Below are 23,755 nucleotides of genomic sequence, written 5' to 3'. Positions count from 1 at the left end.
GATGATGGCTCGCGAGATAAGGCTGGTCGGTCTCTCCCATTGTTTCCCAAGGCAGAGCCTATGGGCGTGTGCTCCTTCTGTTAATTTCAGGCTTGGAAAGTAATAGCTAGCTACAGTTATTGGGCACTGCAGTATTAGGCTACAGATATTCTCAGGCGTGAGCCCTCTAGCTACACATCACTTGATTATTACTATAAAGTTGACGGTTTTGCACAAGAAAAATACCCCCCACCCCAGAGTTAGCTCTTTATAGCCCAAAAGCTATTACTACTGTGCTGCGCACAAGACCAGTGGTTACTGAGATAGCTCAATGCCATGGACATTGCACTGAAAGTGTATTTGAATGGTAATATAAATAAAAGTTATACTGCTTTAGAAAGTGCTCTAATGGCAAGAAGAATTGTACAGCAAAATGATAAATTAGCTAATGAGACAACCCCTGTTCTTCTGGGAATATCTCTGTATATTGCTTAATTGCCCATAACAATTAGATGTGTTTCTATAATTATATTTAGTAGTACAAATTCAAGAAAGAACATAGTATCTAGAGGTTATGAGTGTTGGCTTTGAGTGTTTTTATAACATTAGACAATGTGTTGGAAAACAAAATGTAAAGACTACAATTTTAACTGTTGAACATACGATTTCTCTTAAATAAGATTATTAATTTTATTGTTCATGTTACTTATTTTGCAATTAAAAGGTATTGGGTGGCACAAAGTGCATTTACTTAATTCTGCTAAAACCAGCAATACAAAGGAAGCAAAAATTAACATGATTAATATTAACATAATATTAATTGGAACCAATTTCACTGCTCTCATAAACAACTCATGGATGCCTCTTAATTCAGAAGAGCTTTCCAGTAAGTAATTTTACATAATTACTATTTATGTGAATTGTGTTTTTAATGTTTTTTACTCCTTGTGTAAATAATTTGGTTCGATTTATTTTATGACTGAGGTTAGTGCAAAGTCTTATAGATATCGGACTTGATTCTTCACTCTTTCTGATTATAATTATTGTAGTATATTGTACCTTCTGAAGACCAGATGCAGCATTAATACTGAACAGTTCTCTTCAGTTGAAGTCTAGCTGGTATTACATTTAGCTACAGTGCTGGATTTTGAACTTACATTTCCTCTTTCAGTCTTTTAGGGTCCCCAAGATTGTAAACCAAAACAGTTGAAAATGGAATAAACGGTAGGCCCTGATCTTGCCTCTGAGTCCTTGTGATGGACCCCGTGCCGATGCAGAGTCCCATTGACTTCAGGGGGCCTCACTGTGGGCGCAGGGGTCTTACCTGGTGCCAGTTGCTGGTTTAGGGCTGAAGTTCACTCCTTTGCCAATGCAGGATACAAGGTCCAAATAGCAATTTGATGTTTATATGCTAATATTACTGTATATATTAAATGATACCAGTGTAATTTATCTAGTGGAGAAAGAGATGGCAGGTTAACAGTACGAGACAAATTTCACAGTTATTCATAAACATTAATAAAATCAAACAACTTTCACGCTGTGTAGAAAATCTATATTATGAACCTTTTACTTACATTGGTGAGAAGTTACACAGGTGGTTCCATCGCAATCGTAATTTGACTATATAATTAATTACAAATAACCAAAACAAACACTGAAGTTAACAATAACAAAAAAGCACTTTTTAGTTATCTACAAGTTGATTTTTCCTTCTCTTGTTTTATTTCATATATGTATTTTATGTACTAGATGTGATGCTGCTGGTTGTTTTTTTTAAATAACAATTTAAATTGCAAAATAAGTAGACTTGATAGTACATAGAAAAGGTCAAGTTCCTCTATCATGAGTATTTTGGATGCACCAGTGCCATTTAGGGTATGTCTACACTGCAAAATTAGGTCGAATTTATAGAAGTTGGTTTTTTAGAAATTGTTTTTATATAGTCGATTGTGTGTATCCCCATACAAGATGCTCTAAGTGCATTAAGTGCACTAACTTGGCGGAGTGCTTCCACAATACCGAGGCTAGCGTCAACTTCCGGAGTGTTGCACTGTGGATAGCTGTCTCACAGTTCCTGCGGTCTCTGCCGCCCATTGGAATTCTGGGTTGAGATCCCAATGCCTAATGTTGGGGTGGTTCTGGGTACATGTCATCAGGCCCTCCCTCCGTCCCTCCCTTCGTGAAAGCAACGGCAGACAATCGTTTTGCACCTTTTTTCCCGAGTTACCTGTGCAGACACCATACCATGCCATACCACAGCAAGCATGGAGCTCGCTCAGCTCACTGTCACTGTACATCTTCTGGGTGCTGGCAAGATGCGGTACTGCATTGCTACACAGCAGCAGCTCATTGCCTTGTGGCAGCAGACGGTGTAATAGGCCTGATAACCATTGTCATCATGTCTGAGGTGCTCCTTTTCTTTTTGCGAATACAGACTAACACGGCTGCTACTCTGAAACCTATACCAATACAGTTATACTGGTATAGTTCCCTGTGTTGATGATCTTTTTCCAGAATAAAAAGTGTTTTTATTGGTTCATCTTCAAAAACAACATAAACTAAACTGAAGAAGGGCCTCTTAAACTGGAATAAAAGGGTCCATACACACACACAGTTATACCGGTTTAAATTCACACCTTAGCTTATTCCAATATAACTTTTCCTTGTAGAGAGATATTTAACTGTGGATTTACACATTCAAATATGCAGTAGTCTCATTAATGCATTTCTTAGAATGCACTATCGGTATATCACAGATTCAGTCTGGGGCTATGAATGCCAGTGTGTAGTTCATTGTGTGTTACATTTCATGCAAAAATTAGAAATACATAGCTATATCGGTTTGGGGGAAAATCCACCAAATCTGCTAGATCCTTTCCAATGGCATCTGGAAGGTGTGTATGATTAGGGAAGTTTAGTTATAATGTTCCCTCTCTCCACTTTCAAGATTGTATTATCTAATGATTGCATTAGATGGGGTAGAGGGAACTGGGACAACAGACTGTGGTGGCAAGGGCATCTAGTGTTGTCAAGGCTAATTCCCCACTCTGGCACTTCAAGTGCAGAAAGTGGGGAGGCTCGCAAGGATTCTAAAAATTAATACTGGCCACTCCAGGCTTGTATTAAACTCCCAAGGTTACAGCTCTTCTCTGACCTTGGATTGGTAGATGCTGCCACCACCCAAGTGCAGAACCCCTTTGAGAGCCCAGGAAGGTGCACCTGGGAATTCCTTCTTGTGGGGTACCCTCAAGCCGTTTCAACCCCCACTCCGGGGAAGAGCTGAGAAAGGAAAAAAAAAAAGGAAATCGGCTGATGCCACCAGCTAATTAAACAACATGTGCACAAACCTCTGAAGACACACAAATCCAATTCTGTTCTTAAAAAAGGTAAATTTTATTTATAAAAAAAGAGAAATAAAATACATCTGGGAACGCAGGCTATTGCTAGATTTTAGAAGAGCAACTACAAGGATTAAGCACCAAGAATTGCTTTCTTGAGGTCCAGCTTAAAGGTTACAAGAAAAACAAAAGCACCTGGGGTTAGCACAGAGGAATCCACGAGCCATAAAGAAATAAAAGGGATAAACCTAATCGCGTCTTCCTAGACATTTCCTGATCTACTTACATATCTGGGGAAAAAGAACAAGGAGTACTTGTGGCACTTTAGAGACTAACAAATTTATTTGAGCATAAGCTTTCGTGGGCTAAAACCCACTTCATCGGATACATGCAGTGGAAAATACAGTAGGAAGATATATAGATGTAGATATATACACAGAGATCATGGAAAAAATAGGTGTTGCCATACCCACTATAACGAGAGTGATCAGTTAAGGTGAGCTATTATCAGCAGGAGAAAAAAACCCTTTTGTAGTGATAATCAGGATGGCCCATTTCCAACAGTTGACAAGAAGGTATGAGTAACAGTGTGGGGGGGGGGAATAAACATGGAGAAATAGTTTTACTTTGTGTAATGGCACATCCACTCCCAGTCTTTATTCAAGCCTAATTTAATGGTGTCCTGTTTGCAAATTAATTCCAATTCAGCAGTTCCTTGTTGGAGTCTGTTTTTGAAGTTTTTTTGTTGTAGTATTGTGACTTTTTAGATTGGTAATCGAGTGACCAGGGAGATTGAAGTGTTCTTCGACTGGTTTTTGAATGTTATAATCCTTGACGTCTGATTTGTGTAATATATGCCATCATGTGCCAGCAATGCCTCTCTGCCATGTACATTGACCAAACCAGACAGTCTTTATATAAAAGAATAAATGGACACAAATCAGATGTCAAGAATTATAGCAGGAAATAACTCAGGGGCGGCACGGGGAGGTTGGCAATCTGCAGCAAATAGCTCTACGGGCCGCATGCGGCCCACGGGCCACATATTTGAGACCCCTGCTATACAGGTAGAGCAATTAGAGAACAGCTACTAAGAGGGATTTTAGAGCTGCTGGCTGGCTGGGTGTCCATAAAAGGGAACTCCCTTCATTTATCACAAGTGTATTAAAGATTAAGAAGGATATGTAGCTTCTAGGGGATATACAGATAGAAGTGATGACCAAGCGTGGTTTGTCCCCATTTTCACTTGGCAAGTGATGAGGTGCCCTGACATGTACCTTCCTCCCTCCATGCCTTTGTCACCACATTGTAATGTAATGTAATTACTATAATGTGCTTGATGGGAGCTGCACCTGACGACCACTTGGAAAGTTCAGCTGGAGCAGAACATGGCTGCATGTTAAGAAGCCTGAAGAAAGACTATTAACCCTCTGCTCCATGATCTGCTTGGCTTCCTCTTTGTTTCCCATTGCCGTTTATTGTGTTGCTTTTGGCCTTTAAAACCTTAATTATTTGGATGCTGGTTACCCTTGGAAATACCTCTCTCCTATGCCCGTACAATGGCAGTCATGATTATCTGATGTGCTCAAGTCACAGTTGACCACTGTGAATGCTGCAAGGGCCTGTCCATTTCCCCAGGCCTTCCTGGGGAAGGTGGGAGATTTGATAGACTGTGGAGTGTATTAAGTGGAAGGGATACAGGATGGCTTTTCCAGATGGGGAGAGGCCGCCAGCAAAGAGGCTGCGCTCAGGTCAAAGAGAACATGTAGGTTGTTGGCTACTGGAACAGTTACTATGCTATGGCCACAATGAAAGAGGATTGAAAGTCTGTCACAATGTTTGTTGGATGAAAAATAGAGATCTGGCTGAATTATTTGTTGAAAATAATAGATCTGATTGATTCATTCATTTTATGTGTTAATTACCTTCCAACAATTGGTGAGTTTTAGGAATTTGTTAGCTGTTCTACTGTTCAACAAAAAGTTAGAGCAAACTTTCATGACCTGATCAGTATACATATTTGCTATTCATGATCTGCTATTTACTGCATGTGACTAGTCACCCAGTTCCCATGGTATGGTTTCGGTTCTCTGATTGGATGACCTAAGCTTCATTTAAAGGAAGCAATGATTGTACTTTGAAAATAATACACTTTTATATTCTGTCTATTTCAATAATTGCAAATTTCCCTTTGATTTTTTATGAATTTGTTTGCTTTTCATAATGGCTCATCAACTCTCTTGTGTGAATAAAAGAAAATGATTCCAATTGGCCAGGAGTGTTCTTCTATCATGAAGATATTTGTAAATATGATTCATATGTGTATTTGTGTTCTTATTGTTCATGAACAATGTGGTGTGATGGATAAAATCTCCTGAGTGATTAAGAAATAAAAAGGATCAAGTGATGAATCTTTAAACTTGTGAAGTGTTCACATTCTATGGTCAAAAGCATCACAAGCATGCCTACCGATAAATGACATTAGCGATAGAGCCAGGGTTAAAGTGCCCAGAAGGACTATTTAAGGTGAGGCTGGACAAGGACAGATAATAGAGAATTGGGAAAGATATCAGATGAAAAGGAATTTAACAATGATGCCAGTATAAGGAGAAAGAGTTGGGGGGAAACAAAATCAAATATAATATTTGTCCTTTGACTAGGGTCTCCAAATTGAAATCCAAATATTATACTACTTGCCAACCTTGGCCCAATAGACTGAATTTTACAGCTGTGCCATAAAAAGTTGTGCAGTGTAGCTGTTGTTTGTCGGCTCTCCTGCTGACAAAAAACTTCTACTGCCAACGAGCAGTGCTGGTCACACTGGCACTTGTCGCTGCAAAACTTTTCTCTTTCAGGGGGGTGGGGGTTTAACACTTCTTGAATGACAAAACTTTTGTCTTTCATTGCCAATGTAGATATAGTCTAAATAGGGGTGCATGAAGGAGGAAAACAGATTATGTTGCAATTCAAATTGGTCTCTTTTGTAATAATACTTGTCCAAGAATCTCAAAGCACTTTGCAAAGGTGGGTAAATATCCCCATTGCACTAAGGTCCTGTCTATACTAAAAGTGTTGCACCAATGTAAATAGATTTTAAAGCAATCTAATTAAACCGGCACAAATCTATAAGGTCAATGCACGTAAACCTACTTAACCCTTGCTTAAAATATCTTAGGATAAACTGGTAAATTTCTGACACAAGCTAAACTGATTTAAGCAATGTTTGAATGGTTAAAGGCCATCGGCATGATGGTTTTCAATGGTTTAACTAAATTGATTTATAATCTATTGAGTTACTTCAGGGAAATGTTTCTAAGACAGACAAGGCCGATATTTAATTTTTTAAAACAGCTAATAATGAAAATGCTTCCTAAAACACAAATAAAGAGTGTTATGGAAGCAAAACTTGCAAGTATTCTTCTCTACAGCCTCAATAGCTGGGGCTTGGGATGGGAAGTGAGTCCTAATACTGAGAATCAGAAGGTTCTTTTCTCTCAGATGCTGTGCTATCCTTCTCTAATTTATAGAATCTAATGAAGCAAATAAGGACAGTAACCTTGAAAGAGTTTTGCTGCCAGTACAATCTCTGAAAAAAATCAAAAGGGAAAAACCTGCTTAGGAACTTGGAAAATAAACAGATCTCTTAAGTAATACAGCGGTATCAATTGACCATAAATTTGGAGCACTGAATACTTTATAAATGAGGATTTAAAAAAATTCAGTCATGGCTTCTCAATTTAGTATTCTTAAAATTTTGGTTTAATACACTGGCTAAAGATAACTCAGGACTTCACTTTAAATATTGGAAAAGAATATTAAAAGTGGTAGTTGGAATTCAGGATTACCTGATGAAGATTGATAGGATTGGTTCAATAATGTGTACAGGTAGCTAATGAAAAGAGGTTTTAGAATTGAATCCAGAGATGGCGGTTACTGTAGAGAGACTTGGTAACATTATTTGTTGAGTCTAGTTGGGGTGTGCTCAGAGCTGCAGAGGATCATTTGTTAGTCCTACCAGGTAGCAGGTGAAATGCCTGAAGATGTACCAGAGGGTGGAGCAAGAAGTGATTAATCCAAATCCAATAATGGACCTTCCCCTTCCATTACTGTTACTACCATCAGTTTTCCCCTAGCTGTCTGGCTTGTGGTTCTTGCCAACATGCTCAGGGCCCAATTGATTGCCATATTCGGTGTTGGGAATAAATTTTCCCCTGGTCAGATTGGCAGAGACCCTGGGGATTTTTAGCATTCCTCTGCAGCATAAGGCATATGTCATTTGCTGATTAAAGATAGAATTAAGTGGTGGATTGAAGTCTTTAATCATGATATGAAGACTTTAGTAACTAAACCACAGGTTATGGGTCTATTACAGGGGCAGGTGGGTTTATTTTCTATGGCCTGCAATGTGCAGAAGGTCAGATTAGATGATTATGGTCCCTTCTGGCCTGGAAGCAGGCTGTGCTGCACATGCATGTATGGCTAACTTATCTGCATGGGGTGGAATTTTCAAAAACACTTAGGGCTAGTCTACGCTGGCAACACTAAAGCACTGCTGCAGCAGCGCTTTAATGTGGCTTGTATAGTCATGGCAGAGCGCTTTACAGTTTTACAGCACTGAAACTTGCTGCACTCAGGGTTTTTTGGTTTTTTTTTCACACCCCTGAGCGAGAAAGTTTCAGTGCTGTAAATTGCCAATGTAGACAAGCCCTCAGTGCTGGCCTAACTGCTCTGTCCCTAAAATCAATAATAAAACTCCCATTGAGTTCAGTGAGAGCAGAGTTAAGCCAATGCTGAATGCTTCTGAAAATGCCACTCATAGTGAACATGTATATCTTGTCAGTTGCACGCTGAATGAGGCCAGGTTCCACAGGACCAGTGCAAAGCAAAGCAAAACAAGAAAAGGGAGCTTGGACAGCACCATTCACTTCTCTTATTCAATAACCTAGCTACTCAGTTGTATCATTTTTTTAATTTAATTTCATTTAAAAAATGATACATCTTACATGAAATAAATATATAAAATAGAAACCTGAGAAATTCCATTTAACCTAAAAAAAAAAAAAAAATTTAAAAGCAAGAAAATGTCTTGTTGTGAACCTAAAAGATTCCACTTCCCGTATGATGATATGCAGATACATTCTAATCAAGCACAGAAAATACTTTTCATCACAACGCAACAGCTTTAACTGTCTTAAAATAATGTCTTCAGCAGTAAGCTCAAATATAAAACCAGCACAATCCTTTTTTGAAGAGTAGATATTGATATATACAAGCATAACTTATGACACTCATCAGCCCCAAAACAAGTCCATAGACTAGATGATCAGAATGGTCCCTTCTGACCTTAGTATCTATGAATCTATGAATTTTTTCCAAAAAGGTGTTGTTACAGTTTTCCTTGCTCTCAGTGTCAGGCTGAGTCTTAGCTGCTCCACCTTGTGGCCACAGATTATGTTGACTGCTCAGCAGAGTGGCTGAGTTAGCTGCCGCAAGCCAACTGCTAGCCAGGAACTGGACTGGCTGTGACTGGAAGAGCAGGCAGAAGGAATTTCCACATGTAGTGAGAAACTGGTCTGGCATTGCCTCAAAAATAAAGGGATCCACAGCTGTGGATTTCACAGGTTTTAAGAGCTGGTTGCAGGAAGGGCTGTCCGTACCTTGTGATTTTTAGAAAAAAACAACTAACAAACTTTTAATCCTTGTCAAGGTTCCTTCCCCACTCTGAACTCTAGGGTACAGATGTGGGGACCTGCATAAAAGACCCCTAAGCTTATTCTTACCAGCATAGATTAAACACTTCCTCAAGGTACAAACTTTGCCTTGTCCTTGAACCCTATGCTACCACCACCAAGCGTGTTAAACAAAGAACAGGGAAAGAGCCCACTTGGAGACGTCTTCTCCCCAAAATATCCCCCCAGCCCTACACCCCCTTTCCTGGGGGAGGCTTGATAAAAAGCCTCACCAATTTGCATAGGTGAACACAGACCCAAACCCTGGATCTTAAGAACAATGAAAAAGCAATCAGGTTCTCAAAAGAAGAATTTTAATTAAAGAAAAAGTAAAAGAATCACCTCTGTAAAATCAGGATGGTAAAAACCTTACAGGGTAATCAGATTCAAAACATAGAGAATCCCTCTAGGCAAAACCTTAAGTTACAAAAAGACACAAAAACAGGAATATACATTCCATTCAGCACAGCTTATTTACCAGCCATTTAAACAAAAGGAAATCTAACGCATTTCTAGCTAGATTACTTACTAACTTAACAGAAGTTCTGAAGAGCATTCCTGACCTGGTCCCGGCAAAAGCATCACACAGATAGACAGACCCTTTGTTCCCCCTTCTCCCCCCCCACTCCAGCTTTGAAAGTAACTTGTCTCCTCATTGGTCATTTTGGTTAGGTGCCAGCGAGGTTATCCTAGCTTCTTAACCCTTTACAGGTGAAAGGGTTTTGCCTCTGGCCAGGAGGGATTTTATAGTTCTGTATACAGAAAGGTGGTTATCCTTCCCTTTATATTTATGACAATCCTCTTGAGAGTTTGCATTTTTCAAGGCTGTCTTTTCAAGGAAAAGAGCTGGAAACTCATGGAAAAAATAAGCTAAAGATGAGGTTAGCTTTGGTGTGTTAAAGCATTCAAAATTAAAAACCCCTGGGGGCTTGTGGCTGTAGCTCCCGGGGCCTCACACACCCACCCTGGCTGGTACAAGATGACTGATGAAAAGAGAGCGATATGGCAGCTTGTATTTTATGTTCAGCCAAGTTAACAGTAATTCATCTCAGTGTCATCCCAAGAGCTCAGTTGCTATATATGGTAGTATAGTGGGGTAGCGTTGCAGATTCCAGTCCTGGGTGGGGGTTGTCCACATCAGAGTGGAAAGTACAGTAGAGAATCGGAAGCTACAGAGTCAGGGAGGTCTGCATAGTGTCTGAGAGCTCTGGAGCTGAGGTGACAGCTTGGGCTGGTCAGAACCCTTAGTTAGGATTTTATTTCACCACAAGCAAACACTGATATGACATGAGAGCATGGTTTGATCTTTCATGTAAGCAAATCCTCATACCGGAGACTGGGGGGAAGGAATTGGAACACTGCACCCTCTGGCCTCACCCCATAGCAAGCTCTGTGTCCCTGTAGCAGATTGCCCTAGTAGCAGCAGGCTCGGCCTTGATCCCGCAAGCGGTTGTGGGCACCAGCATGACGTGCATCACCAACAATGAGGTTCTGTAAAGATGCATGGGCCTGCTTGTGTAGAGCACTTTGTGGGATCAGGATCTTAGTTTGGTGATTAACACAAATGATGAAAATGCCTCAGTGCTTGGCAGCACTGAATATCACAGTGCAGGATGCCCTTTCATCTCTGCCCCAAATTAGCTCAAGCTGGGGGACATTGTGCAGGGAACCAATAAAATGTAAGATGACGTATAAATTAAGTCACTGAAAGATGATGTATAAATTAAGTCACTGACCCTAAAAGGGTGGCAGCTGTGTCATTTTTCTTTCAATGTTTTGTTGCTTTTGTCCTTTCCCTTTATTTTCCTGTCCATTTTCTTCTCTTCCCTTTATCAATTCTCTTTTATTGCCTTGCAAGCCAGAGAAGCCCTTGGCTTCCTTCTTACTGACAGTCTTTTCCTTCCTTGCTCCCTCTCTCCTTCAGTCTCTTTCCCTCTCTCCTTTCTGCTTCCTTCCTTGTCAGAGTGACTGTGCTAGGTGACCTTCCCCTGCAAAAAAGTTTTAAAAAACTGGGGGCCTTTATCAGGAAGTGGCTGTCCCAAGGTAACTTATTAGTGGGAATTTCCAACTTCAAAAGTAAAGGCAATTAACTTCTCCTGCTAAATACCTTGATTGCCTGTATTGGATTCCCATTTCTTACTATTGGTACATCAGGCAATGGGGGTCAATTAAACATACATGGCCCATTCAGCATGTGGACATAGGAGTACCCCATCATCCAAATGGTTCACTAGTTTGAAAATATAGCAAAAGAACCCTCTGACCAGTGCTGGAGCAATGGAAAAGGGTTACCAGGATAATTCCTATGAAGCAGGGAGCCTGGAGAGATCCAGAATAGGGAGTAACAATAAGCATAGGATTTTTACTGCAGCATAATCTAAGGTTTAAGTCTCTGATTCTCACCTGGCAGGGTATAAGCGGGTCTCCTCGATGTCAGACTATTATCTGATGAGAGTGCAGTCAAGAGTCTTTGTAAAAAGTCAATGGGCATTATTTGGTAGGCCCAAAATTTGACCTTGCAGATTTTTCTTCTATGTTTATAGAATCCATATACCTAACTCACTATTTAATGGTTTAGTTCAAAGGTCGATCCTTCTTTCCTGAAAGTGAAATCGGTTAAATGAGATTCCTTGCTCAGGTTATACTTCCTCCATTGCATGGACACTTGTTCATTACTGCAGAGTTGCTTATGAGCTGCAGGTCTTCTGAGTCCCACTCCAGTGCCATATGTGTCTCTCTCCTTCTCTTTTCTCCTCCCTCCCCCACACATAGGGTTCCATGGAGAAGCCTGAAGAGCATTTTTGTAAGGGTTTGTTGACTCTATTGGTGTCAGACTTGGTCTGTTGATATTTTAATTGTTGGATGTAAAGTACACTATGCTTCCATTGTCTTGTTCCTCCCTTCCCCCATGAGTGTGCAGCAGCAACTGCAGAGGGGGCTGACAGTCTGGAGCTGTATTAACTTTGTACCCTGTTTCGGCATAGCAATCTGGTGGGTCTGCAGGAGACACTGATGCAAAGCATGACTACTTCTCTTCCCTGACCTTTGTCCACTTCATTGTTGCAGCAATGTCCCAGAAAGCTTTATTCAATCATGTAGATATGCCAGAGGAGTTTTTAATTTCAACCCGTGTTTTTGGTCCACCGGGGGGTGCTGCAGTTTTATATGCGTTTCTGAAGCACAGCCCGTGTTGCTGACTGCAGTTATGGAGGAGCTATTTATAAGGATCAAAAATGGAGTTTAAAATGCAGAATTAATTTCTTTGTATGGAGAGATCGTATTTCTAATGAATTATTAGATGGACTAGGACTGGGAGTCAAGAGAACTGCCCGAGCCTGCTGAGTGACCTTTGCCAAGTCACGTCCCCTCTCTTCACTTCAGTTTCCTGTGAAATGAAGCTAATGAGTCTGACCTCCTTGGTAAAGTGCTTTGAGATCTACTGATGAAAAGTGCTGTGTGAGAGCTGGGTGGGGGTGTTGGTCTTTTCTCTTTAGATAGTAAGCTTTTCAGGGCAAGGACTGCATCTCACTATAGGTTTGTATAGTGCCTAGCACAGAGGATCCCAGCCTCATGTAGCATGTGCAGGTGCTACTGGAATGTAAATAATGATCATACAAAATTTTTTGTTCAAAACTTCACCACGATTCTAGTGCCATGCTTCCTTATTTTAAAAAAGGAAATAAATCTAAGTTCTCATTACTCAAACCAGTCTGTCTTTCGTAGACTCATAGACTTTAAGGTCCGAAGGGACCATGATCATCTAGTCTGACCTCCTGCACAACACAGGTCACAGAGTCTCACCCACCCACTCCTGCAATAAACCTCTCACCTATGTCTGAGCTACTGAAGTCCTCAAATCATGGTTTAAAGACTTCAAGGTGCAGAGAATCCTCCAGCAAGTGACCTGTGCCCTACTCTGCAGGGGAAGGCGAAAAACCCCCAGGGCCTCTGTCAATCTGCCCTGGAGGAAAATTCCTTTTTGACCCCAAATATGGCTATCAGCTGAACCCTGAGCATGTGGGCAAGACTCACCAGCCAGATACCCAGGAAAGAATTCTCTGTAGTAACTCAGATCCACCCCATCTAACATCCCATCACAGGCCATTGGGCCTATTTACCACTAATAGTCAAAGATCAATTAATTGCCAAAATCATGTTATCCCATTATACCATCTCCTCCATAAATTTATCAAGCTTAATCTTGAAGCCAGGTAGGTCTTTTGCCCCCACTGCTTCCTTTGATCATTCACTTCACTCCTCCGATGGTTAGAAACCTTCATCTAATTTCTAATCTAAACTTCCTGATGGCCAGTTTATATCCATTTGTTCTTGTGTCCACATTGGTACTGAGCTTAAATAATTCCTCTCCCCTCCCTGGTATTTATCCCTCTGATGTATTTATAGAGAGCAATCATATCTCCCCTCAACCTTCTTTTGTTTAGGCTAAACAAGCCAAGCTCCTTGAGTCTCCTTTCATAAGACAGGTTTTCCATTCCTCGGATCATCTAGTAGTCCTTTTCTATAACTGTTCCAGTTTGAATTCATCCTTCTTAAACTTGGGAGAACAGAACTGCACACAGTATTCCAGATGAGGTCTCACCAGTGCCTTGTATAACGGTACTAACACCTCCTTATCTTTACTGGAAATGTCTCGCCTGCTGCATCCCAAGACCGCATTAGCTTTTTTCACGGCCATATCACATTGGCGGCTCATAGTCATCCTATGATCAACCAATACTCCAAGGTCCTTCTCCTCCTCTTTTACTTCCATTTGATATGTCCCCAGCTTATAACTAAAATTCTTGTTGTTAATTTCTAAATGCATGACCTTACACTTCTCACTATTACATTTCATCCTATTACTATTACTTCAGTTTACAAGATCATCCAGATCCTCCTATATGATATCCCAGTCCTTCTCTAAACTGGCAATACCTCCCAGCTTTGTATCATCTGCAAACTTTATTAGCACACTCCCACTTTTTGTGCCGAGGTCAGTAATAAAAAGATTAAATCGGTCCCAAAACCGATCCCTGAGGAACTCCACTGGTAACCTCCCTCCAGCCTGACAGTTCACCTTTCAGTATGACTCGCTGTAGTCTCCCCTTAACCAGTTCCTTATCCACCTTTCAATTTTCATATTGATCCCCATCTTTTCCAATTTAATAATAATTCCCCATGTGGCACCGTATCAAACGCCTTACTAAAATCAAAGTAAATTAGATGCACTGCATTTCCTTTGTCTAAAAAATCTGTTCCTTTCTCAAAGAAGGAGATCAGATTGGTTTGGCACTATCTAAAACCATGTTGTATTTTGTAAAACCATTTTGTAAAACCATGTTGTATTTTGTCCCAATTACCATTGACCTCAATGTCCTTAAATGACCTCAAAAATTCTTGCTAATGGGCTTGCAATTTCATGTGCCAGTTCCTTTAATATTCTTGGATGAAGATTATCCAGGCCCCCTGATTTAGTTCCATTAAACTGTTCAAATTTGGCTTCTACCTCGGATATGGTAATATCTATCTCCATATCCTCATTCCCATTTGTCATTCTACCATTATCCCTAGGATCCTCATTAAAGACTGAGGCAAAGTATTTGTTTAGATATTGGGCCATGCCTAGATTATCCTTAACCTCCACTCCATCCTCAATGTTTAGCAGTTCCAACTCTTCTTTCCTTTTTTTCTTCTTATTTATATGGCTATAGAACCTTTTACTATTGGTTTTAATTCCCTTTGCAAGGTTCAACTCTACATGACCTTTTAGCCTTTCTCACTTTATCTCTATATGTTCTGACCTCAATAAGGTAGTTTTCCTTGATCCCGCCCATCTTCCACTCCCCGTATGCTTTCTGCTTTTTCTTAATCACCTCTCTGAGATGCTTACTCATCTAGCCTGGTCTACAACTCCTGCCTATGAATTTTTTCCCCTTTCTTGGGATGCAGGCTTCTGATAGCTTCTGCAGCTTTGACTTGAAGTAATCCCAGGCCTCCTCTGCCTTTAGATCCATAAGTGCTTCAGTCCAATCCACTTCCCTAACCAATTTCCTTAATTTTTGAAAGTCAGCCCTTTTGAAATCAAAAACCCTAGTCACAGATTTATGTTTGTTTATCCTTTCCTTCAGTTTGAACTGAATTGGCTCATGTTCACTTGAGCCAAGGTTGTCCCCTACAACCATTTCTTTTATGAGGTCCTCACTACTCACCAAAACCAAATCTAAAATGACAATAGAAAGAGAAATTACTTGAAAATGGAGAGGAAAAGAAACGAGGTGAATTCAACTTTCTTTTGAAAAAGTTACTTAGGAGGGAGACTTGCAGGTTGTATTCAAGCGTCAATCATGCTGAGTCTTTCCACCAGCTCTGCCTTTCTCTCTGTGCAGGGACAGACCTTTTTCTCTCCCTTTTCCTCCTAAGTGCTGTTCCTAGTGTTTCTCAGCCAGAAGAGTGCTCTTCTCATTCACAAATGTACAGAAGGAACCACGGACAGATGAAGAGAGTGAGAAACCCTCACGCTCCAAAGCTCTTCAGAGCTGGTACACTGGCTTCCAGACAATCATTTGTCTATTGCTTTAGTCTGACTACAAGCTTGTGTGATGCAAGAGAGGCCCCAGAACACGGTTTTTACACTGACCAGAGTGCCTCTACCGGCTCCCTTCTCTCTGTGTAGTTTTTGCAAGTAGAACAGCTCTTTACTAGTGCAACAGAGAAACTAGCTGTGGGGAAAGAGGTTTAGAAAATTGTGAATCTGGAGTAGCCATTGTTAAGGTGACCTGTAAAACACATCTCATTCAAATCCATCATCACTCAGGGCTTGTCTACCCTGGCAATTTACAGCGCTGCAACTTTCTCGCTCAGGGGTGTGAAAAAACACACCCCTGAACGCAGCAAGTTTCAGCGCTGTAAAGTTCCAGTGTAGACAGTGCACCAGCGCTGGGAGCTACGGCCCTCATGGAGGTAGTTTATTAGAGTGCTGGGATAGTTATCTGGTGATAGGAATTAATATATTGCTTCCTCTTTTATTTAGTTAGTAGAACCAGAATTGCCAGAAAACACTGTGGTGCATTAAGTGTAAAATGATAATGAACTTTATATTGATAAGCCATAGGATAACTTAAAAGAACCTACATTATTCAGTAGATTAGGGCCCTTATATCGAATCTCAGATTAATCTGTCATTATGGTGAATTTTTAATAGGTTATATGTAAAAAATGTGAAGCCTTCAATTTCAAAATGACAGGGAAAAAATCTCAGTGGCTGAAGATTCAGGTGTCTGATTTAAAAAGAAAGTAAACTCAAATTTAGAAATAAAAGCATGTCCATCAGGCTAACTTTCCCTTTCATCATCATGGAGAACAGTAGAGTAATCAATTACTTCTCTGGGTTATATCCTTAATGGTATGATAACCTGATCACATTACAGGCCAAAAGTATGTCACTTGGCAAGGTGTCCTTCCTGGCCAGTGTATGAGTGGAGGTATCATTGTGTCTGTTCTGGACAGTGAAAGCATCAGTGCAAACCATTATTTTCATATAAGTCATGGCTTGTATTTTTGATGAGTATTTTAGAAACTGAAAACCCCATTTGTAGTGGGAGGCAGAAATCAGATATGCTCTTAATAATCTCCTGGCAATTTAGGCTGTGTGTTCACTGCTAATACAGTGAGGGTTTTAGAGTGTGATAACTAATGCACAATAGTTATCATGCTGTAAAATCCTAGTAGAGACAAGCTCCCTTTAGTTTTTACTGCAAGGTAGCTATAGAATGTAAGGCCAGAAGAGACCATTAGATCGTCTAGTCCGGGGTGGGCAAACTTTTTGGCCCAAGGGAATAGAAATTGTATGGCAGGCCATGAATACTCACAAAATTGGGGTTGGGGTGCGGGAGGGGGTATGAGAGCAGGTGTGGGCTCTGGGGTGGGGCTGGGGATGAGGAGTTTGGGCTGTAGGAGAGTGCTCTGGGCTGGGACCGAGGGGTTCGGAGAGCGGGAGAGGGATCAGGGCTGGGGCAGGTGGCCAGGCTCTGGCTGGGGGTGCGGGCTCTGGGGTGGGGGTGGAGCTGGGGATGAGAGGTTTAAGGTGCAGGAGGGTGCTCCGGGCTGGGATCGATGGGTTTGGAGGGTGGGAGCGGGATCAGGGCTGGGGTTGGGGCTTGGGGAGAGGTTCAGGGGTGCAGGCTCCAAGCGGCGCTTACCCCAAGCGGCTCCCGGAAGTGATGGCATGTCTCTTTTCCAGCTCCTACGCGGAGGGGTGGCCAGGCGGTTCTGCACGCTGCCCCATCTGCAGGCATCGCCCCTGCAGCTCCCACTGAAGGTGTAGGAGCTGGAGGGGGCCAGGCTGCAGCTTCCGGGAGCTGCGTGGGGCGGTCCCCGACCCAGCACTCCGGAGTGGAACGTGGCGCGGCCCCAACCCAGTGCCCCGGCCAGAGCACCAGAGTGGAGCCGAGCTACACGGTCTGGCCCCCGACCCAGCACCCTGGCCGGAGCGGGCCTGAGTCACATGGTCTGGCCCCCAACCAGCACCCCGGCTGGAGTGGGGCTGAGCCACATGGTCTTGCCCCTGACCCAGCGCCCCGGCCGGAGTGGGGCCAAGCCACATGGTCTGTCCCCCAACCCAGCGCACCGGCCAGAGCGCTGGAGTAGGCTGAGCCACGTGGTGCGGCCCCCGACCCAGTGCCCTGGCCAGAGCAGGGCCGAGCCGTGTGGTGCAGCCCCGACCCAGTGCCCCGGCTGGAGCGCCAGAGTGGGCCAAACCCTGTAGTGCGGCTTGAGGGTCGGCTTAAAACAGTTCGAGGGCTGCATCCGGCCCAGAGGCCGTAGTTTGCCCACCCATGATCTAGTCTGACCTCTTGCATATCACAGGCTATCACATTTCACCCAATTTATATTGAGCTCAAGGACTTTAGTTAGACCAAAGCATTTCAGTCCTCAAGAGATTGTTGCGTTGCACAGGTGGAGAACAGGAGAAACCAAGCTGCCACCAGTGCCCAGTGGGGAAAATCTTCCTCTGCAGGAGAGGACAACACTTTTGCCACCCTCGTGGTTGGCTGTGGTTGGCAGGATTATGTTTTGGGAATATCTGAAAGTTTTTCTTCTTTAGGGTCTCTTGTGGACCTTAGCCGGAATTAATTTTGTCTAAAACAACATTTTAACATATTACTTTGTATTTATTCTTCAGTCCTACTTCAGACAATGTGTCTAGAATGTGTATCAATTTTCAATTTGTGTTCCAACTTCCCAGTCAGTTGTATTAATATAAAAAAAGTATCTTGTCTTCTTGTAAACCTTTTCATTCTGACCGCTTGATGGAGTTGCTGGTGAAGTTGGAAGTGAGTAAGATAAGCACACGTACCTTAGTGACAAACTGCCTGCTTCTTCCACCCAAGCCCAGGAGGAATGGAACAAAAGAAATAAGTGAGGTCTCTGAGCAGGGAGATGGAATCATAGAATATCAGGGCTGGAAGGGACCTCAGGAGGTCATCTAGTCCAACCCCCTGCTCAAATAGGACTGATCCCCAATTTTTGCCCCAGATCCCTAAATGGCCCCCTCAAGGATTGGACTCACAACCCTGGGTTTAGCAGGCCAATGCTCAAACCACTGAGCTATCCCTCCCCCCCATAATGGTGGTTACATAGGGAAGAAATAAAGTGAAGGGTTTGCATCTTGTACAAACATTAAAGGGGATGCAGAGGGGTGAATGTTGTTTTACTGTACCCATCTTGTACTTCATTTTAAAAAGGGAAGAGAAGAAGGTACAGTATGGGAAGGGCAGCTTAATCATGCACATTTACTTTTGCCTTCAGCTGCCAAAACTCTCCTAAGCACAACTTCTCTAATCCCTAGCAAAACTTCACCCTGTGCAACACCCAATGACAGGTATCCCGGCTTGTTGGTTTAAAAATCTGCTCACCATGTTCTTCATGTTTAAATGACATTGTTTTTCCTTGTATTACTTCAAGTCTTTGAAGCCCTCAGATGCAAGAAACTTGCACACAGTGCCTACCAGCAAACAGGTTTGCTTGCTAACCTAGTGCACCATGTAGACACATATCTCTGTTGAGCCTTTTGACTTCACAGAGCTGGGCTGCAAAAGACTTGTTTCAACACCAGTGTGGTAATTGGAGACAACAGTGCCAAACCCAATGTCGTTTCAGTAGTGTTTTTATCTCCCTATGGCATACATTTTTTACAAGAACTAATTGAAAATATATTGATGGACATTTTGGCAAGAACATGGCAATTTCAACGGCATTTTTAATGGAAAAGGTGGAAAGGAATCATTTGACTTTCTCAGTTTGTTTCAGTAAGGTTGAAAATTTTTTGACTACAGATTTGATTTCATTTTCACTTTTACATTATATTAAAATATTTTTGATTTTAATATGATATATAATTTAATATAAGACAATCAAAATGAAACTGAATATTTGTACCTTATTGAAATGCTTTGACATTATCAAAACATTTTGATGATTTCAGATCATTTTTTTCAGAATTTTTGTTCATAGAGGAAATTTGGAAATTTTGGCTTTTTGTTTCAATTTGAAACTTTTTTTTTTTTTAATTCAGAATTTCCCTCAGACAGAAATTCTGGTTTCCAACCTGCTGTGATTGTTACTTTGTGCTCCCCCTCCCTGAATCCATCTGTTGTTTCTTATATTTTACTTAGATTGTAAACTCTTTGAAGCGGGGACCCTCCTTTTGCTATGTAGTTGTACGGACCCTATCACAATGGAGCCCTAGCTCTGATCAGAGGCTCTGGGAGTACTGTAATATAAATAATGTATAATACAATCGGCTTTTGGTTGAGGGTATTAAGCCTGAATTTTATTTGTATTGAGGTAACATTCAGAGGCCCCAGATATGGGTTTGGGGCCCCGTTGTGCTGGACATTGTAGTAAAGACTGCCCCTGCCCCAAAGAGCTTACAGGCTAAGCATATGAAAACAGTTGGGGGAAGAAGGCAGGGCAGTGTAACAGGCACAGCTTTTTTTGATATATTAGGTATGCTTAGACTGCTGCTTATGACCTAGCCATTGCTGAATACTCTGTAGATGCACTAGCAGTAAAGCACAAATTGGCTAAATTTTTAAATTGCTTTTCTGCTGTACAACCATTGCAAATCCTGCAGTGCTGTAAACTGGGCAAGATTAAATTCTATGTACATCAAATGTCCACAAGATGGCACTTGTCATCTTTTTACCTCTGTGTTTCAAATGTACTTTTACACTTGCAGGAGGCGTTTTAAAAAATGATTTTGAGATTTTGAAAACATATTTTAAAAATAGTTGGACTGCTGTGTTTTTATGTGCAGTGTTTTCATTGCAGCTACATAGCACGGGGGAGAGAGGACCCTAATCTCGATTAAAATCCAGTTCTTACTAGACTGGAAATAAAATTTTAATTTTTGTGATACTGAGACTGTCTTTAGTAATTTCTTGATATAATAAATATTTCAACCGTTTTTTCCACATATCAAATGCTCCTGTAATCAGCTGTCATATTATGAATCTAGTGTTGGGAAGGGAAAGCATCAACATCTACAAAATAGTTGGTCGTAGCTTGATTTTCTGTTCCCTGTCTTGCTGAAATCAAGAAATGAAAATTTGGACACAAACTACTGCAATCTGATCTATTAATGTACAAGGTGAATTCATTTACTGTGATGCCGATATTGGTAAGTCAGAAAGTATTAGTTTCCTCTCTCTGTTATTCACTGGACAAATAATAATCGTAGCCTGACCCTAGGAGAAGCTGCATGCCGCCTCTCTAGTTTTCTTTGGTGGGAGTTGAGCACATTCAACACCACACAGGACCAGGATCCATCTTAAGCCCAGTGGAAGGCTTTCCATTGAAATCACTGGGTCTTGGATCAGGCCTATATAGAAGCTGAGATTGGAGTAAAGTTGTTATTTTTTCCTAAAGCTTGATTCAATTATGTAATGCATGGCCTTCCTTAAGCCATCTCATTTCTGTGCAGTGTATGTAAGAGCTATTTCATTTCTATTTCAAGCAGTGTAACTGTTTGTGCACATTAATTGTGAAATGGAACTAGCCCTGTTAGCCATCATGCATTTAGCTCACTGTTGCTTTTTGTTACTCATTTTTACCGCAGTATTCCATCCTAGAAAGCTAACGACATTTGTTCAGAAAAGTAATAACTAGGGTACACTTCTGAAGATGTAAACTACGCCACTGAAGAAAAATAACTGAGTTTTGATCCCTCTAAAAACATGTTAATGTGTAGCATATATGATTTAGTGCCATGTTATAGCTGGAAGGCCACTTTTAATCTAAAAAACCTGTTTTTACTGGCTCATAACTTTCCCCAAAATTGCATTATATCCTTATGCTCTTCACACATGTGAATTTCTATGAGACATTGGAAGAGAATCCATTCAGCTGGTTTTAGTTTATTGCTCAGATAACTGCAACATGGTTTAATTGTAAAAGTCCAAGTCTGGCATAGAAGTACAGATACAGTATTTATAAAAGATGCTGTACAAGTGCAAAGTATTACTAACTAGGGCCAAGACTGGAGGCAAGAGAGTTTGAATGTAGAGAGAGTCATGAGTGACCATATCCTCCCCCTGCAGCTACGAGCAGGCAGCCAAATGTATAAGGGATGCAAAACTACAGAATTGGAGATGAGGGAATGAATCTTTCCTTCCAATTCTTCCTCTCCCTCCTTCTCCTCCTCTTCCTCCTCCCAACACTGCTGAGATGAGGTGTCTGCTATCGGACTTTCTGGAAAGACTTGAGCTCAGTAGATTGACATGCTTCAGCCAAGGCATTAGGGAAACGAACTGTGCAGACTGCTAGTGACTAACGACAGCTTGTCCTCTCACCTACAACATGCACATGTTCGTAGCAGTATGGTTGGTGGATCAGCACAGTCATGTACTTACTGGCAATACCATATCATTTCCTAGCTTATACCGGAAATGCCCTCCCCTCCCCCCAGGTCTGCTGTAGAGGTGTGTTTTTCAGGCATAGGAGTGAGATCCCTCCCTGCTCTTTTACTGGAGCAGAACAATTTAGCCTTCCGTGCATGTCTAATGTGTGTATTCACATAGTTACCCTTTCACTTCAATATTTAGATATTAAAATGAATGCAGGACTGGTTTCATATGTATTTCATATGTGGGGTGTTCAAACAAATATTTGCTTCTGTTTGGAGATTCACTTGGGAAGCATGTTGCTTTGAGGCTCTTCTTGGTTTATCTAAGGACCTGGATACTTGAGGAGTTGTGTTGATGCTTCAGCAAGCTTTTTAAATGTGTGATCTCCCTGCCTTTGTGCCTATTTTTTTTAACCCAAGGAAATTATGTTCAAAGAATTATGTTAAAGTAATGTTGAGGGTTAGTTACTAATTGAAGGAAATCCAGAAAACTTAGCTATGACTTCTGAGCAACTACAACACTGTGACATTATACATACTGGTTATACTTGTGGATACCATTAAAAACTCAACATTCACTGCTCTACATAACGGCAGAACCCAAGATACCTTCCTACAGAAAAGGAGATACCATGGAACCACAATCACTGTAGTGATAACAATTACTGCATGTACCAACAGGGACCACAATGCTTAATGTCCTTGCTTTCATGAATTAAAATACCAATGCTAATTTTGTATTAAGAATGTCTGTAATGTATTTCAAATTCTAAATAAAATGGAAATTTCTTTATTAACAAAGCCATATAGTAATTTCTGAGATAAAAGGGAATATACAAAAGAATAGTCTTAGGTTCTTACCCTCTGTTTCTCACAGAATTAATTTGCCATTTCTGCGGTATTGGAAGGCAAAGATCTGGCATTAGTGAGTCAAAGGGCCATTTCCCCTCGTCAGTCTTCATGTGCCCCTATGAAGAGCGATAAAGGTAGAGGAGACCTAATAGCCCAAGAGAGATCCTTGCTTCTTGGGGAAGGCAAAAGATTGATGGTCCGATTTCATTTTTGTTAGCCACCGTAAGCTAGGCTGAAATGAACTTCTTGAAGCTCTTGGTTCAAGAATTGGCTGGAGTACGACCAACAGACCCCTGCTGGAGAGCTGATGATCTTTCTTGGTTAGGCAAGGTCCTTCGTGCTAGGCTTATTACCCTTTGTTCCAAGACCCTGTCTCCATTCATCACCTCATACAGACAGGATACATTATTTTAACTTATCAGTTCTCCCATAATTGCTAAGAGATCACATACTATTCACACAAGCCAGAGATAAACTTTTTTCATGTCTATCTTGAAAGTAAAGGTCATAGACCTTTTTGCTTTATTAATGTTTCCTGTACAATCTTTAATTAATTTACTTTTTTTTTGTCTGGGAATTTAGAGGCCTTGGCTGCTCCCCCCTGCCTGGCTGCAATTGAAAACATTTTCTGGTGGGTTGAGTTTCATCTTTGAGATGCTGTTGGCTCTCGTATTCTAAAAACAGAGAAGAAATGAAATATCCTGTTTGACTTGACTATCTTCTTGGTTTGAGAATGTCATCGTTAAATAAATGCTGGCTGTTTTACAGTAGATCAGGTAATTTCTTGAGCACATCCAATTAACATCTTGGAGATGCTAACCAACAGACCCTCGAGGCTGAACAGGAGTGTTCTAGAGATTGTTTCTGAAAAAGTGGCATACACCTAAACTGGCCGTGGTGATTTGTCATACTCCTTCTAGCCCAGGGGCGGGCAAATTTTTGGCTTGAGG

The 23,755-nt window shown here is 41.3% G+C and overlaps 1 protein-coding gene across 4 annotated transcripts in view; it reads left to right on the top strand.

Moving 5' to 3' along the window:
• CHN1 (chimerin 1) overlaps nucleotides 1–23,755 on the top strand; it is a 142,998-nt gene that overhangs the window by 797 nt on the left and 118,446 nt on the right. For 2 of the 4 annotated variants that reach the window (XM_043505314.1, XM_043505315.1), the window contains exon 3: nucleotides 854–865. The exons of the other annotated variants lie outside the window; for them this stretch is intronic. In XM_043505314.1, coding sequence (XP_043361249.1) covers nucleotides 854–865 — 12 coding nt within the window. The remainder of the gene's footprint in view (nucleotides 1–853; nucleotides 866–23,755) is intronic. 4 annotated transcript variants of the gene reach the window in all.

The sequence above is a fragment of the Dermochelys coriacea genome, chromosome 11, assembly GCF_009764565.3.
Source record: "Dermochelys coriacea isolate rDerCor1 chromosome 11, rDerCor1.pri.v4, whole genome shotgun sequence".
Lineage (NCBI taxonomy): Eukaryota > Metazoa > Chordata > Testudines > Dermochelyidae > Dermochelys > Dermochelys coriacea.
The sequence above is the reverse complement of the archived record's forward strand: the minus strand, read 5'-3'. Positions and strand labels throughout refer to the sequence as shown.